We start from the raw sequence: 15,233 nt of genomic DNA on the forward strand, positions 1-15,233 counted from the left end.
GTAATTAATATGATTCCTGATTAAACGGTCCAACACATTTGAGGTGTTCTTTTGCAGAAACAGAATCTCCGATCGTGTTTATTATCCTCAGTCATGGTTCTTTTTGTGCGCCGCAAATTCTCTTAAATTATGTTTTTTTTAATAGCGAACTTCAGGGAGAATCAATCAAACGAGTGTCTGATTATTTAGAAAGGCTTTAAGGCGATACTACTCAGAGGTAATATTTCGATATATTTTACGCAGTTGTAGGACTATTCACTTCAAACAGTTTCATCCTTCTGCCATGTGAGTCGTCGTTTCTCATTTCTCCTCTTTATGTGTGTACACATGGTTCAGAGTTTACTTACAGGATGCACATTTTCAATGTCTTCAACCAGTTTGTTTTTTATAGATCATAACCTTTGCTCGGGAAGTGGCGTTAGTTGTTGTCACCTATATTGTCTGTCCATCCATCCATCATCAACCGCTTATCCTGCGTACAGGGTCGCGGGGAGCTGGAGCCAATCCCAGCTGACATTGGGCAAAAGGCGGCGTACACCCTGGACAGGTCGCCAGTCCATCGTGGGTCCCACCTATATTGTAATAATATTTATTTCTACTTGGTGTATTGTCGTCTTTTGTGTTACTTTCTTAGACCGATCATGTGTTTTGTCTACAACATCTTAATTATTAGCTAGTAAACAAAATACGTCAGATGTGATACGTAAAAAACAGATGTTTAAATGGATTGATGATAAAACTGAGTTTGCATTCTCTAACTGCGACAGCTGTGCTTAACTCTGGGCCAAAGTCTTTTTTCCGGTTTTATCCTGCAACACATGAGCGTCGGACATTAGGATGTGATTTAAGCTGAGATAGATGTCACCCTACTATCCTAACAATAGGAGACAATTTTAAGTATCTGAGAAATAAAAAAGCTTTCCGAGAGTTTAAAACAAGCCCTATATAGAAACTTAGAGCAATTCTAAACCATTTCACATTTCTAGCTAAAAGCATACATCTGGATATTTTTGAAATCTTTATTTCCACTGTTGTCCAAATTTGAATCCACTGCAAGACAGGCACTGCAATATAAATCGTCCACCCCAACCCCCAAGCCAGACTTACGCATAGTAAGTCATTAGGCTTTGCTAGTAGGTCATGAGACATAATACAAAAGCAACCAATAAGAGATGATATGATGTGACATTAGGCAAACAAGTGCAAAGCATTAACCTCAGCATGACCCCATTCCAAGGAGGTTTACACACAGTGGGTACATCTCAAGTCTCTTATTGCATCCACATTTCCCTGACACGCGACAGAGAGAAGAAATGATCACAAAAACATTCAAATACCAACCCCATTTGAACACTACCTGAGTATATGATCGACTTCTGATTGGTCACAGGGGTTTAGGCCCTTCAGGAGGTTGTTCAGAGGTTCATTGATCCACTGGACAGCAGTCATCACATGGTCAGCCCTCACCTGAGTGTTCCAATCCAGTGAAGTCTCTTTAGGCCCAAAGTGGCTGGAGACGACAGCTGAGGACATGCTCTGAACACAAGACGGAAAAACTTCTTCAAAAGGTTAACAAGCTGTTTCCCACAAAATCGTTACAGTTGTTATGAATGACATAGTGGAAAAGCAGAAGCCCCCCTAATTCACAACATCTTCCCAATCTGCAAACAAATACAATTCAATTCAATGTTATTTATATAGCACCAATTCATAACAAAAGTTATCTTATTGCACTTTTTATACAGGTCAATACCGTAATCTTTGAAATGCACACGTTTGCTGCAGAAACAAATCCAAACATTCCACTGTTGTGCTGAATGTTTGGGCTGAAACAAATTAGCATTTTTCACATACTGCTCTACTGACAGTCACCTCCACCTGCCCTGTAGCCAACAATGTGGTTGGAGGGGGAGAACATGAGTTATCTGCAATCTCTGACTCATCTCTCCTCATCCACAGCATGCTTCTCTCTCCACCTCCTTCTCCCTTCTTCTTCACAGAACACTTTTTCCTCTCATTACATATTACTGCTGAAGACTGATAAATTCCAAGCATTATACTATTCTTTCTTTGGATAATTTGCTCAAAGGGGCACACATCACCGATATGCTGCTATATCAAAACCTCCATATGAGTTTAGGGTTAGGGTTTTGCAAAGGACTCCCAGATCTACTTGTCTTTCATTCTAATCATGCTAGTCATGCAACTGAGCAAACTACATGTCTCTGTCAACCATTAAACTTCCTTTAGATAAAGTCACAAAACTCAGCAGTTATTATCATAGGTTCAGACTCTCCAGTTAATTGGATTTCCTAACACTACAGTTCCTTGTTCTACAACATAAAGCATCATTGCATAAAGTCTGTCATTTTTGCTTGTGATTTCTGCTGTCCAATCCTGATTCCTTCATCTTCGTGACATTTTAAAAAAAACATTTTTTTTAAATCTACAAAGCAAAACAGTAATCCATGCTTTTATTACATCCAAATTGGATGAATCATGCACAAGATCTTGTCACACATGAGCCTGAGTGCATCCTGAAATCCTCTGGTAGGTCTTTGTCAGTAGTTCCCAGGTCGAGGCTAAAAATCAGAGGAGATCAGGCATTTGCAGTCAAAAACTGAACCTGCTAGAGGAGATCAGGCAAAACTGCTCTCAAACTTTATATTTGTGATATTTTATATAAAATCTCTCTTTTAAAACTCATTATTTAAGAATAGATTTTTTTCTTTTGAATTAAATTGTGAAATATCATTTATTTGTATTTTAATACATTCTAAAATACATGCGCTATATAGATAAAGTTATAGATAAATTACAATATGCTATTATCTATCATTGGAACTGAGGAACTGGCCTCCTCCCCCTCCTCACAATGACATTATAGAACAAAGTAATACTGTTGGATTAAAGTGTTAATGCATGCCTATTGGCTAGGCCCTAGGTATGCCCACAGTGACCTCGGTTCATGGTGTCACATCTCATCTTTTTGGCTTTTGTGAAATGGCAAGGGTCAAGGGTCATGGTCTGTTTTCTAATTGCTACCTTCATGGTCCCCTTCTTGCCTCCAGCCGCCTCTTTACATCAGAGCCTACTGCATGTTTGAAGAGGCCCCGTTCTGTCATTTCAAACCATCAGCACATCACTAATGAATCACATCTCCTTTGTTAAACCTTTTATGTTGTTAAATTGTTACACTTAATGCATACACTTAAGTTAATCTGTTAAAGTTATATTAAATTAATGCTGATCTTTACAAGTAAGAGTTCTGTCTGTAGCCAAAAAGGCAAAATGTAACTCATGAGGTTTACCTTTTCCTTGTTGCAGATGATGCAGAAGACCTCAGCCTCAGTGGATAGCTGTCCTCTTGCATCATAAACCTCCTTTCCCTTCAGTCTGCTGATTTTTGGTGGTGCAGAGAGGTTTATAAAGTGATTTGCCTAAAGCGAAAAAAAAAATTTAGTACATTTTCTCCTGAACTTTTTAAGATACGTGATTCTCTCAGCTTTTGAGCTGTTCATCACATGCTGTTTTCAGAACTTGTAAGCTTGATTAACAAGCACCAAAAAATAGCACTCTTCACTGATTGGTTACAGAAACTTTTAAACGTATTGGTTATGCAAAACAGAATGAGGGACACATCACTCTACAGAAAGAAGGCATTAAAAGCATCCTTCTGAATGATGTCAAATTAATCATTAAATACGTCAAAGGTGATGCTGTATGTAATTATGTTTTTGATGGGTTTTCACCATTGATTACGTGTGTTGCATATACTGTAGTGTAAAAACAGGCATTTTGATTAGGGCTGAAACGAATCATGATTAAAATTAGTAATCGAATTACTAAAAAGCATTGAAGCAAATTCTATGCATCAGTGCTTCATTTAATCCATACAACTATATAGCGCACTGTTTCGCACGGACATTTATTAAATGTCACACTTCGAGCTTACGCTGTGTGAACATGACGTGATTATGATGGCGCTGTTTGAGAAATTGGAGGAAGAGAGAGAAAATAGCGATGGACGAAGAAGAAAGTGTCCAAAGTATGCTATTATTTCAAGCTAAAAGAAAACAACAACTCTGTAAAGTTACAGTCTGTCCATTGTAAAATGAAATTTATGTCTCCTACCACAACAGCACGACAGCATCTGATCAGAAAGCACCTGGTCTATCATCAAGTCCATGGAGCGGACCACAGTCAAGGTAACAGTAACAGCAACTTTAGCATTTAACTGAAATCATGATTGATTGATTGATGAGTTGAAAGCTAGCAAAAGTAAGCCGCAATCCTCAGCTGTAAATGTGCACACGTGTTTGTCTCCTTCTGGTTGCCGCCAAGCAAAGGTGCTTCTTAAACGATGCATCGACGCATCATCATGAATCGATGAAATAATCTGTAGAACCTTCAAGTACTCTAGTTTTGATGGGTATTAAAATTAGAGCCCGACCAATATGGGATTTTTAAGACCAATTTCGATATTTGAGGACTTTAAAATCCGAAACGCCTGATTTATCAGCTGATATTCTTTTTTTCCCTTCTTTTCAGAAACACAGAAGCTAACATAAACAAAGATTATCTCCTCACCAAGAGTAACAAAAGTACAACAAAATATATTAAAGTTTTAATAAATGAAGGAATTAAAGTAAATTTTGTATTTAAATTATGCATTTTGTGTGGGCCTGCTAAACAGAAACTATAAATAAAAAAACACTAATATACTACTGCTTACAAAAATAATAATACCATATATTACTCATGTCATTACCAATATTTTATTACATTATAATGGGAAACACTCTCCTACATAGGTAGTCTATTTTTTGACATGCACATAATCTGCCACAATGACTATTTTAAATGTAGCATATTCACATCTAGTTTACCGGCACGCTTTAATCCTATCCAAAACTCCAAGAATTTTTTAACCACCGTCTATGATACAGTGACTCTGAGGAAACAACGCTCTTGAATGGATCTAACACTAAATTACTGTCTACAACGAGGACTTTCAACTTTGAGACTTCACAGCTTTGTGGGGAATCTAATCTATCTCTCTCTCCGTTCCTCTTTCTGCGTGCTTCGGTTGACTCCGGTTAAGGCTCGAGCAGACTACACAACTTTCAGCGTCGGCCGATCGCCGTGCTGTTCAAACTACACAACTTGCCGTCTTTTGACAGGAGTCTTGAAGTCATTGTGGCGTGACAACGGCTGTGTCACCCGATGGCTGGTCTCCAAACCACGTTTTGTCAAGAAAACACACGTGAAATGTGAAACAGGAAATGATCCCGACAAACCTACACATGTAACAGCTGTTGTTTGTTATAAAGATAGCAATTTTAAAGACAAAGAATCTGGGTGTCATTTACACTGGGGACGCTGGGGACATGTCCCCACAGCCTTTTTGAAATGGCTGATTTTGTCCCCACCACTTTTTAAAGCATCATTTGTTTTAAAAAAACATTCTGAACTATAGCTTGCAGTTAAATAACAAATGAAAATGCTTTAACAAAGGTTTATTTGCACATTAAGAAACATGCAATGCAATAAAAATATAGAAGAAACAAATGTGCGTTGTCCAAAAAAAGTAACTTAAGCAGAAAAACAAGCTACTGATTATAAAATGACCTAAAAACATGCAAGCAGCAATCATATATTTTAACTTCTTGACACAGTTTCTTTTTGGACAAGTTTTCTGTTGTCTCCCTTTGAACATGACAAAAGAGTGAAGACTAAATCATGCCTGCATATGTGTTGCCACATCTTCCTATTAACACGCTTTTAATCCAGGAGAAAGTGAAAGACAACAAGCCTGACTGGTTAGCTGTACACCAGGAGCACCTCCAGGATGCACGTGCAAGAGCAAAGGAGTGTGCGGAGCGGAAGGCGGCGGAAAGAGTAGCACTACAGCTGGAGAAGGTTTACTGTTCGCCTATCGACGTGAGACAATTGGTGTACCTCCGCCATTGTCCACCAGGAAGGAATAAGATCCAGGATGCCTGGGCAGCTGCAGTGTACAAAGTTGTTGAGGTGCAGGGGACTACATATACAGTGGTGCCACTGGAGGGAGGGCCGATGAAGAGAGTGCTTAGGTCTAACTTGCAGCAGTGTGCAGGGCCAGTACCAGCGCCACGGCAGCGTCCCCAAGCAGCTTCCACTGAGAACAGACCTACCCTGAGTTTGGGATTGGAAACTGCGTCAGAGGATCCAGAGTCTGTGTTGGTGGGGAAAGTCAGGTGTCCGGCAGCTGAAGCACTGACAAGCCATGGACCCATCTGAGTGATGTGACTGAGGATGCACGCTAACAGGAAATAAATGACATATCGGATTATGATGACTTGGAAGCAGAGGCCTTGCCAGACCCACATCCCTCAACCAGCACAGGGTCCCGTGCCTGCTCCAAGGATAAGAAAAGAGGGAAATGTCAGGGTAGACACACCCATTCCCCTTCCGTGCAGAAGCCAGAAAACAACAGCAGAGATGAACAAAAACCCATTTAGTTAAATAGTGTTATATGGGTTATAATGTTATGTAATTGCTGGTGGGATTTCTGCAGCGATAACGTTCCTCTCTATTTAATGGCACTGTCACTTTAAGAGTACTGCATGGGACGGACTGCACAAGAGGGTAGAGTTTCCGAAAAACCGGAAGTGTCGGGCCCCGCGGTGTACAGAAACGGCGAGGGATGTACTTGGGTTATCGAAACGGAGGATATCTCCATAAACAATGGTAAATGGTTGCTCTTGGTGGGAACTGTTGGGCTTCTGTAAATATCATCACAGAGTACGGTCTAGACCTGCTCTTTTATGAAAAGCGCTGTGAGATAACTGTTGTTGTGATTTGGCGCTATATAAATAAAATTTAATTGAATTGAATTAAAGTACATTAATAATCCTTGAGATCGGCAGACTGAAGAGTGAACTAGCTAGCGGACCAAGGTGCATGAAGACCTGGGTGACCCAGCTGATTCCTGACGGTTGATAGACGAGTGAGTGTGTGTGTGTGTGTGTGTGTATATCTTCACCACGGGGGGAGACTCTGACCAGCAGCAATAGCATGAGTGACAACAGAGTAAAAACAAAATCACATATATTAGTGTAGACTGACACTGTAAATAAAGAATGTTTATTTCTTACTTTTCCACTGACTTAGAGGGGAGATAGTAGGGGTGTGGACTTGGACTTGGATTAACAAATGTCAATAATCGATTATCTAGAGGTTAATTGATAACGTAATGTTGACGGAACACAAAAGGCGGAACTCGGAAATGTGGAAGTGCAGCTCCAGACCATCTGTGCGGTGCACACAAGGGAGACATGTGGTTCAGACAAGCAGCTGTTGAGTGAGTGACTGCTGCTACTAAAATTTAACATGACCAATAAAGTCAATGTGTAAATCACGTCATTTTCACCCGCACAGTAGCGCTTAGCGAGCATCCTCTGCTCATTCTTCAAATAGTAGAAAAACTGTTTAAAACAGAGTGTTTTGAACAGAGAGATATTTGAGGTTTTGGCTCACTGGGATTTCTTTTTAATACTTTTACCTCATTATTTGAAGCTTTGGTCATGTTTAACAGGAACATCTGACATTGTAACATTATAGAAATGCCAGAAAATAGGAGAAAGTATAAAAGGTCCCCTTTAACAAGTTAACTTAATTTCACTAGCAAGGACCACGCCACAGCAAATCATTTAAAGTAGACAATGCCATCGTCCATCGCCAACGGTTCCGTCTCAGACGTGTTTTCATCTGAGTTTATTATGGCTCCCGAAAAGAGTCTGATTATATTGAGCTGAGGTGAGCGTTGGAGATTTCTCAGCTGCAGAGCTAGTTTAATGTTTACTGGTACCTACTGGATACAAATCTGATTCTGGGGCCAAGTATCTGAATTTCTTAAACAGGAAACGATACACCGAAGCAGCGATGCTGTTGTGGTAGCCTGGAATGTGAACTGCCCTAAGAATGAACTGGTGTTGAGCTGAGATAAATATGAGTCTTCAAAGGAACTCTGTGATGACTGGAGAACAAGATTGACCTTTGTTTTAGAGCTACGACTGCAGTTTTATCAGAGTGGATGAGTATGGACTTCCTAGACCATTCATTCATGGGTATAGTTTGTGAAGTGCTGACGGAGGAGATGGGGGAGACAAAGGAGAGTCGTCCCAGAAGAAGGAAATGCCATTCCAAGACGCATCTGGTGCATCTGTCTGCTGGGAGATAGTTCGACAGAAGCAGTGTGTCACAAACGAGGTCAGGGAATGTGACAGAGTACACTAGGGCTGCAGCTAACGATGATTTTAGTATTCAAAGCTTCTATAGATTATTTCAACGATTCATCAATGCGTCGTTTAAGAAGTACTTTTGCTAAAACACACGTGAAATGTGAAACGGGAAATGAGCGATCCTGCACACGAAACAGCTGTTATTATAAAGATGGCGATTATAAAGACAAAGAATCTGGCTGAAGCACACGCAGGTAGCAGGGATTGTCTGAGCTACAGAGAGAGATGCAGGGGAGTTAAAAGGTGCAGCCCCCCCACAGCCTGGAGAAAAAACAAACGCACGTGTGCACATTTACAGCTGAGGACTGCTTACTTTGGCTAGCCTTCAACTCAACAGTCAATCATGATTTCAGTTAAATGCTAAAGTTGCTGTTGCTGTTACCTTGTCTGTGGTCCGCAGGCAGAACACCGGCTGCTTTCTGATAAGGCTGTTGCCGAGGTGACAAAAGTTTTGTTTTACGGTGGACGGACGGTAACATCACAGAGTTGTTGTTTTCTTTAGCTTGAAATAATCCCATACTTTGGACACTTTGCAAACAGCTCCATCATAATCACGTCGTGTTCACAGCGTAAGGGTGATGTGCGACAGTAATAAATGTCCCTGTGAAACACTGTGCTGTATAGTTACATTAAACGAAGCATTTTATGAATAAATTTTATCGATTTAATCGATGAATTGTTTCAGCCCTAGAGTACACGAACGGTACTTAGTGAAAAGAAGTATAATTTTTAACTAAGAGCAAAGAATATCAGGGGTTCAGGGTGATGCCTAAGAAGTCGACGGAAGTGCTTGGCCCTGACCTTTTCTCTTTGGAAAGAGGGATGCCAAGTTCAGAGAAAGTTTTTGTCAGAATGGTTAGCCCGATGTGAGGTGGAGGATGGTGAAGTTATGACAAGAAAATCGTCGAGAAGATGGAGGACTGAGCATGGGGCTTCTGACAGAGAGTCAAAGATCTTGGGGCTGCTTCTGCGTCTGAAGGTAAGGCGCACAGAAAAATAAAAGGGTCCTTTGCAGCAAACCCAGAAAAAAACGCCAGAAGTGTGGATGAATGGGCAAGACTTTGAATGTACTGGTGTTGTCTTCTTTAGAAAGCCAAGTTCCATGTCGTGCCAAACTGATGAGGCTGATGCCATGATCGAGAAATCTGGACTGGGGATGACACTATTAATGTTCAGAATGAATGAGCCATGTGGGGAAAACAGGTCTATTATTAGACACCTGTTGGGCTTATCAACATATGTATATATATATGAAACCATATGTGTAGCCATTGATGAGAAAGTGAACAAACTGATGATGGTTTTGTAGAGCAGCGGCAAGGATGTTTACCTTAGCGGGTGTGCCGAAGTGCTGTGCCCCACAAAGGGTACACATTTATACCCACTACCCTTGGTTAGTTTTTCACAATACAAAATGAAGAGGCAGAGGAAAACACTCTTTAAATAAACTCAACCACGCAGTTCAGTTTCTGAGGAAAGAAATAAACTTTTGTCAAGAAAAGAAATGAGATATTGGGACAAAATAAACACCAGGCTTACGCTGACTCATGTCAAGAGATTAATAAATAGCTATCAAGTCTCCGGAGATGTTTAATGAATAGATCCTCGACAGATTCCAGGGGCAATATAATGAGGAGATTAGCCAGTGTCTATCACAGGGACAGACACTCACATCTGTGTAGAACTATTTGCACGATGCAAAAGCCAAGGTAGGCAAATGAAGTGGAGGACTGACTTCTCTCTACTCGTCTCTCACTTTGTCTGTTCCCGAGGGGACAGAGCATTTGCAGCCAGGGCCCCATGGTTCTGGATCAGCCTGCACAAGGAAATCAGGGCTGCTGAGTCAGTGAACTTCTTAAAGTCCCTTCTTAAAACCTACTTTTATCAGAGACCCTTTCCTGATCTTACTTGAGTTTTGATGTTAAACTGTCTTTTACTGTTTTTGTGACTTTGTGAAGAACTTAGTAACATGGATTTTAAAATGTGCTGTATTTATAAACACATACATAGAGCACTTACCTTACCATATTTCTTTATATAAAATATTATTGTTATTATTAAGTATCTCTTGTTGTTAGCCATTAAAGCCAACTTTAGTACTCAAAAGGTACAAGGTTTTAATTTTACAACACAGATGTTGGAACCTTACTTGATATGATACAAAGAAGCGGTCTACATGTAAGGCCAAAGGCCTTAACAAAGCGGCCTACATGTCAAACAAAAAGCCTGAACAAAGAAACAGAAAAATCCCTCTGGTCCGTTAATCTCACACTTAGGTATGAGCTGCTACAAGAGGTAACCCATTTTCAGGGCTTGAACTTTATTTCCCTAGGTGAAGGTCTTAACTTGCCGGTCGAGGTTTTTTTGTTTTGTGTTTGCCAAACACATTTTTGGATCCCAAAGGAGAGCGTTATACACAACAATCTCATACCTGCAGAAGAAAGATGTTTTCTTTAAGAAGACAAGGATAACCTCTGATGACCCGCTCTCTCCACACAAAATCAATTCCACTGAGTTTGGGGCTGCTCCACGAATCAGATGGCAGATGGTCAATTTGCCACTGAACACCAAGCCACCAATTGTTTAGAAGAAGACTGGCGCTTCACACACACACATAATATGCAGCAGTTAAAAAATATGCAAGAATATTTTCCACAGACATATTTATATATTGTCGAATACAAAAACGCCTTGCGCCGGAGAACTTTAGAACTGTTATTGTATTATTTTACTCTTTGTGCCCTTCACCTCAGCTAGCTAGCCTCCGGCTTGCAAGCCATCAGCCTGCACTCTGGTAGATTAGCCTCGGGTTCGTGAGTTTGCCGCCTGCCTCCCTGACACAGCTACCCTGCCTGTCTGCCCTTCAAGCCTTTAGTGGACTGGACGAGGAGCCACCCTGGAATTATTAACACCGGGTCCCGTGGAGTCACCAGAAGAAAGGTGTGGTCTTCAAGGCTTCTGAAGCCATTGGCTGTCTCAGCCGCCTAGCACCAGCCACCAGCCTCCAGCTCAGCTCTCCTGCTACCGCCTAAAAGAATTTAACATGAAATGTTTACTAAAAAGCAACAAACTCCAGACACTTGTCATTTATACAAGTTTACAATGACAAAGCTTTTTGCATTCTATTTAGGCTACTTATCTGTTCTATTTTTGCTCAAGTCCTGACTTTCACATTACAGAAGTTTTTATATCCTTGTCCTCCTTCCCTACCTTGTCCTGTCCTTTCTGACCCATAAACTAGTTTTAGTGTCACCATCTTTCCAGCCATACAAATAGTGTAGTTAATTAATGAAACTTGAAGGTCTCATTAGAAAGCATTATCCAAGGAAACAAGATTTGCTATCAGTATTCTTAGTTGTAGTATCCAATATGTATGCATTTGACTTATAACAGTTCAAAATAGCACTGTAGCAGCAGAACTGAGGGTCAGTGACCTTCTACGGGGAGAGCAGTGATTGGAGGTTATGTAGGGACTGAACCCTTCTATAGAATTTGACCTCTAACCCCTTGTTTTGTTACCTCAGAATAGCACTGTACCCTTCTATGGGTTTGACCTTTTACTTTGCAGACTCAAACCCCTCTATGGTACCTAACAGATACCTACACATATCCTATATAAGCTTTGTTTGATGTACAGAGAGACAGAGTGGCCATCGGACTGGGTCACTCTCCAAGCTGCTGCAGAGCTTGTAATTGATGCTGAACTCCTTAATGTAATAAACTTTTATGATCAAGAACAGTGTCAAGTGGGGTTTCTTCTCAACACATCATCACAGTATTATTGTTTGGACACCACATAGTCACACCCATTAATTCCTATGTATCATTCTATAAAACTACACACAGCAACAAGCCATAGCTGACATGGAATGACGTGGAATAAACAGGGTTTCCTGCATAAAAAAACACAAACATAAAATTTGGTCCTGCCTCCAGCTCTCGACAAAACTGTGATGCTGTCCTTCCTGGTAAACCTTTTTTAGCGCTGACATAACTTACAGAGAGGAAGAAAAGAGCTATCTGATTGGCTGGACTGCAGCATGGGGGCCACAACAGTGTTTCCCTGGTAACGTCTTTGCCACACAGCAAAAATAATCAAGAATAAACTAAACTGCTTTTCCTATTGTTCAATGTTTTAATTTAGTATAATAAATAAAGTAAGCTACAAAAAATGATGTATAAAAGTGTGAGAGGGGATTATTTTTAAAATTAATTTTTAAATGCTTCAGAAACAATACAACAGGAGAGGAGATCTACATTTGTGTAAATAATATTTACCAGCTGAATTAAATATAAGCTATGCTATTATATGAAATTATAATCAATATAGTAACATTATAGCATTAACATATATTATACAGAGTACTAAAACAGAACAAAATACTATTAAATGAACACTATACTTTTTATTTAATTTTATATTATTATACTAATCACTCATTTACACTTGTTCCTCCTCCAGTTTGTGAACAGTGCATCAGCAGTGGACAAATGTAGATGGCCAGAGCCCGAATGCCATCGTGCCAATATGTTCTAACCGCCTCCTCTTGAAAGCAACCTTGTTCTGTTTTGCATCTGTTTTAATAAAGTTATTGTTATAAATATTTTTCAGTAATCTTGTTGAAAGTGTGGCATGGTTTGTGTTGGTGGTACCGGTGTATCGTGTATCCAGTCCCACAAGCCACAATGCACTTTTCACTTATCACTGTGAAGAGTGGTCAGAGTTTTAAAAAGTTGTGTTCATGTTTGTGTCCATGAAATGTAGTACTCCTTGAGAAAAATGTTAGTGAGAGTCCTGCTTAACCGTGCCATGTGACATGCTTCAGTAATAACAAATATTACTGGGACCACTACAGAATAAAGACATGACGGGAATCTCGCCAAGACCCCAGTCCCCCTGGCTTTGACTCGTCTTCTCAAAAATACCTCTCCAAGGCTTCATGGCCCAGGTCAGAGCATCCCGGGCAAGTACATCACTGCCCCCCTTAAGAGATATTCCCCACTGTCATCAGGCCACTCGTCGATACAAGCACCATGGCATCGAACATAATGAGCCTGAAGCTCCGTGTGGAGCCGGGGAGGGGGCAGTTCTTTTATTGCTGCTGGTTGTTTCTCAGACATTGTTTGCAAAACTTGGGGCTTTTATGTTTCAAGTCTGTTCACTTATGTCTTCTCTACTTCACTTCACTCCCTTCACTTGCTCAGTTCCTCCAAGCAAGCCTCTTTGAAATAGGCAAGTGTGACAGGACATGAGGAGAGAAGAAAGGGAATAAAACCACTGATTGGCAGAAGATGTAACCTAGCTACATAGGCATAGGCGAATTGTTATGGGCCTTGACCCCTAAAGAGCCTTCTGAATTGTTTCTTTTTTATATACTCTATATATTTATAAAACATGTTTCCTTTCTTGTCACTGCTGCTCTATAATATATCAAAATAAATTGGTCTGCATTTAGAGAAGTTGTTAGGCCTAACCAATTAAGCATCTATATTTGACAATACTTATTATCCCCCACATTCAGATTTAAAGGACTATTCCACTCCAGTAGACTTAGTTAAACCAGATGTTGTAGGCAAGCTGGAAAATATAGTCTGGAACCATGATGGAAAATAGAACAATAATGTGAAGTAACGTTAAAAAGCCACTTGCCAATTTGTTGTTTTATTTGGTGGATCATGCATATTTCAATAAATAGTAATGTTAGGTTAACATTCTTAAAGCAGGCAAATACAGTACAGTAGCTAGTTAGCATAGTAGCTAGCTACCTATCCTAACCTACACGCTGCTGTGTTGTATTGTAGACTTTTAGCTAGCAGAACTTTGCGTGTGACTGTTCGAGGTGTCGCTCATGGGTTAACGTTACAGCAGGGAAACAAACTCCTACCAGATAGCCGTGAACGTCTTCGGGCTTGTGGAAGTATAGCTCGTTCAGAGCTCTCTCTATCTCCTGGGGGATTCTGTTAACCCGAAAAAACTCTGCCGCAGAATTTTTAATGTCGTGTAAGTCCTGCTTTTCCTTAGAAAGACGGCCGGTGAACCCTTCGTACGCCATTGTCCAGGTGCCATCACTCTCCCTGTAGTCTTTGTGTTGTCTGTTACCATGGAAACAACCCGTTCAAGTGACAGCGGGAGCCCAGGAAATCAGAGAGATGTTGCGCGCTGCTTCCATCTTTCATTTATCCCGTGTAGCCTGTTTGTTCTCATAAATAAGAACTTTCTATCTACAATAGATTATGCCTCTATCCTTGCAGTCACGTTGTGGAATGTACATTGCCACGTCCTGTATGTGAGCTGCTGCTTTATACCCTACAGCATCGCAAAGTAAACCTAAATTGTGGAATTATAATTGGTTACTGCTCCTTACCAACAGTAAATTATAATTTATTAACAAAAACGGTGCGTGTGAAACCATTGCCTGGAAGGGAGAATGATATTCAAAAAATAAAGTATCGCCTAGCACGCACACACACGCACACTATAGTAAAGTCAAAACATGGCTTAATAAATAAAAACATTGCTGCAAGTTTCACTGATCAGCAGTGACGTAAAGTAGCCTAAATGTGATTTGAAGCTAGTGTAAACAACTGTGGTACGGTCCCAAAGGGTCCTAATATCAAAAGCAATGGAAGCTGCTATGCTATTACCTGGCTGTTCCAATTGAGCTAAACAGGGTTTCAATAGCCTACTGAATATTTAGGCTATTTAGTCAATATAATTAGGCCTAAATATTAACCTTATTAATATTATGGCGAAAAGCTACAAAACATACATTACCTGTTGGGTAGAGTTAGAAACAATCAGGAATTACTGTGTGTGTATTTAGCCTATATGTTGGATGTTTATATGATAACATCTGTAATATATCCATGTAGGGCCTACTCTTATAAATGTTTGCCTCCTCCATTAACTCTTTATCGTAGGTGTAAGACATGAGGCAAGAAGGATGA

General features: G+C 40.2%; 1 protein-coding gene across 2 annotated transcripts in view; it reads right to left on the minus strand.

Annotated features, from left to right (window-relative positions):
• The window catches only part of LOC119917465 (enolase 4-like), a 59,529-nt gene extending 45,161 nt beyond the window's left edge, over window positions 1-14,368 (minus strand). Inside the window, exons 1-3 of one of the 2 annotated variants that reach the window (XM_038737802.1) lie at window positions 14,171-14,368; window positions 3,312-3,440; window positions 1,358-1,536 (exon numbers count right to left, since the gene is read on the minus strand). In XM_038737802.1, coding sequence (XP_038593730.1) covers window positions 1,358-1,536; window positions 3,312-3,440; window positions 14,171-14,338 — 476 coding nt within the window. In that variant the 5' untranslated portion in view covers window positions 14,339-14,368. The remainder of the gene's footprint in view (window positions 1-1,357; window positions 1,537-3,311; window positions 3,441-14,170) is intronic. The other variant, XM_038737801.1, reaches the window with a different exon arrangement.
• Between the last annotated feature and the right edge of the window lie 865 nt (window positions 14,369-15,233).

The sequence above is a fragment of the Micropterus salmoides genome, unplaced genomic scaffold (genome assembly GCF_014851395.1).
Source record: "Micropterus salmoides isolate LMB-PRFRI ecotype aquatic unplaced genomic scaffold, ASM1485139v1 Ms_hic_scaffold_22, whole genome shotgun sequence".
NCBI lineage: Eukaryota > Metazoa > Chordata > Actinopteri > Centrarchiformes > Centrarchidae > Micropterus > Micropterus salmoides.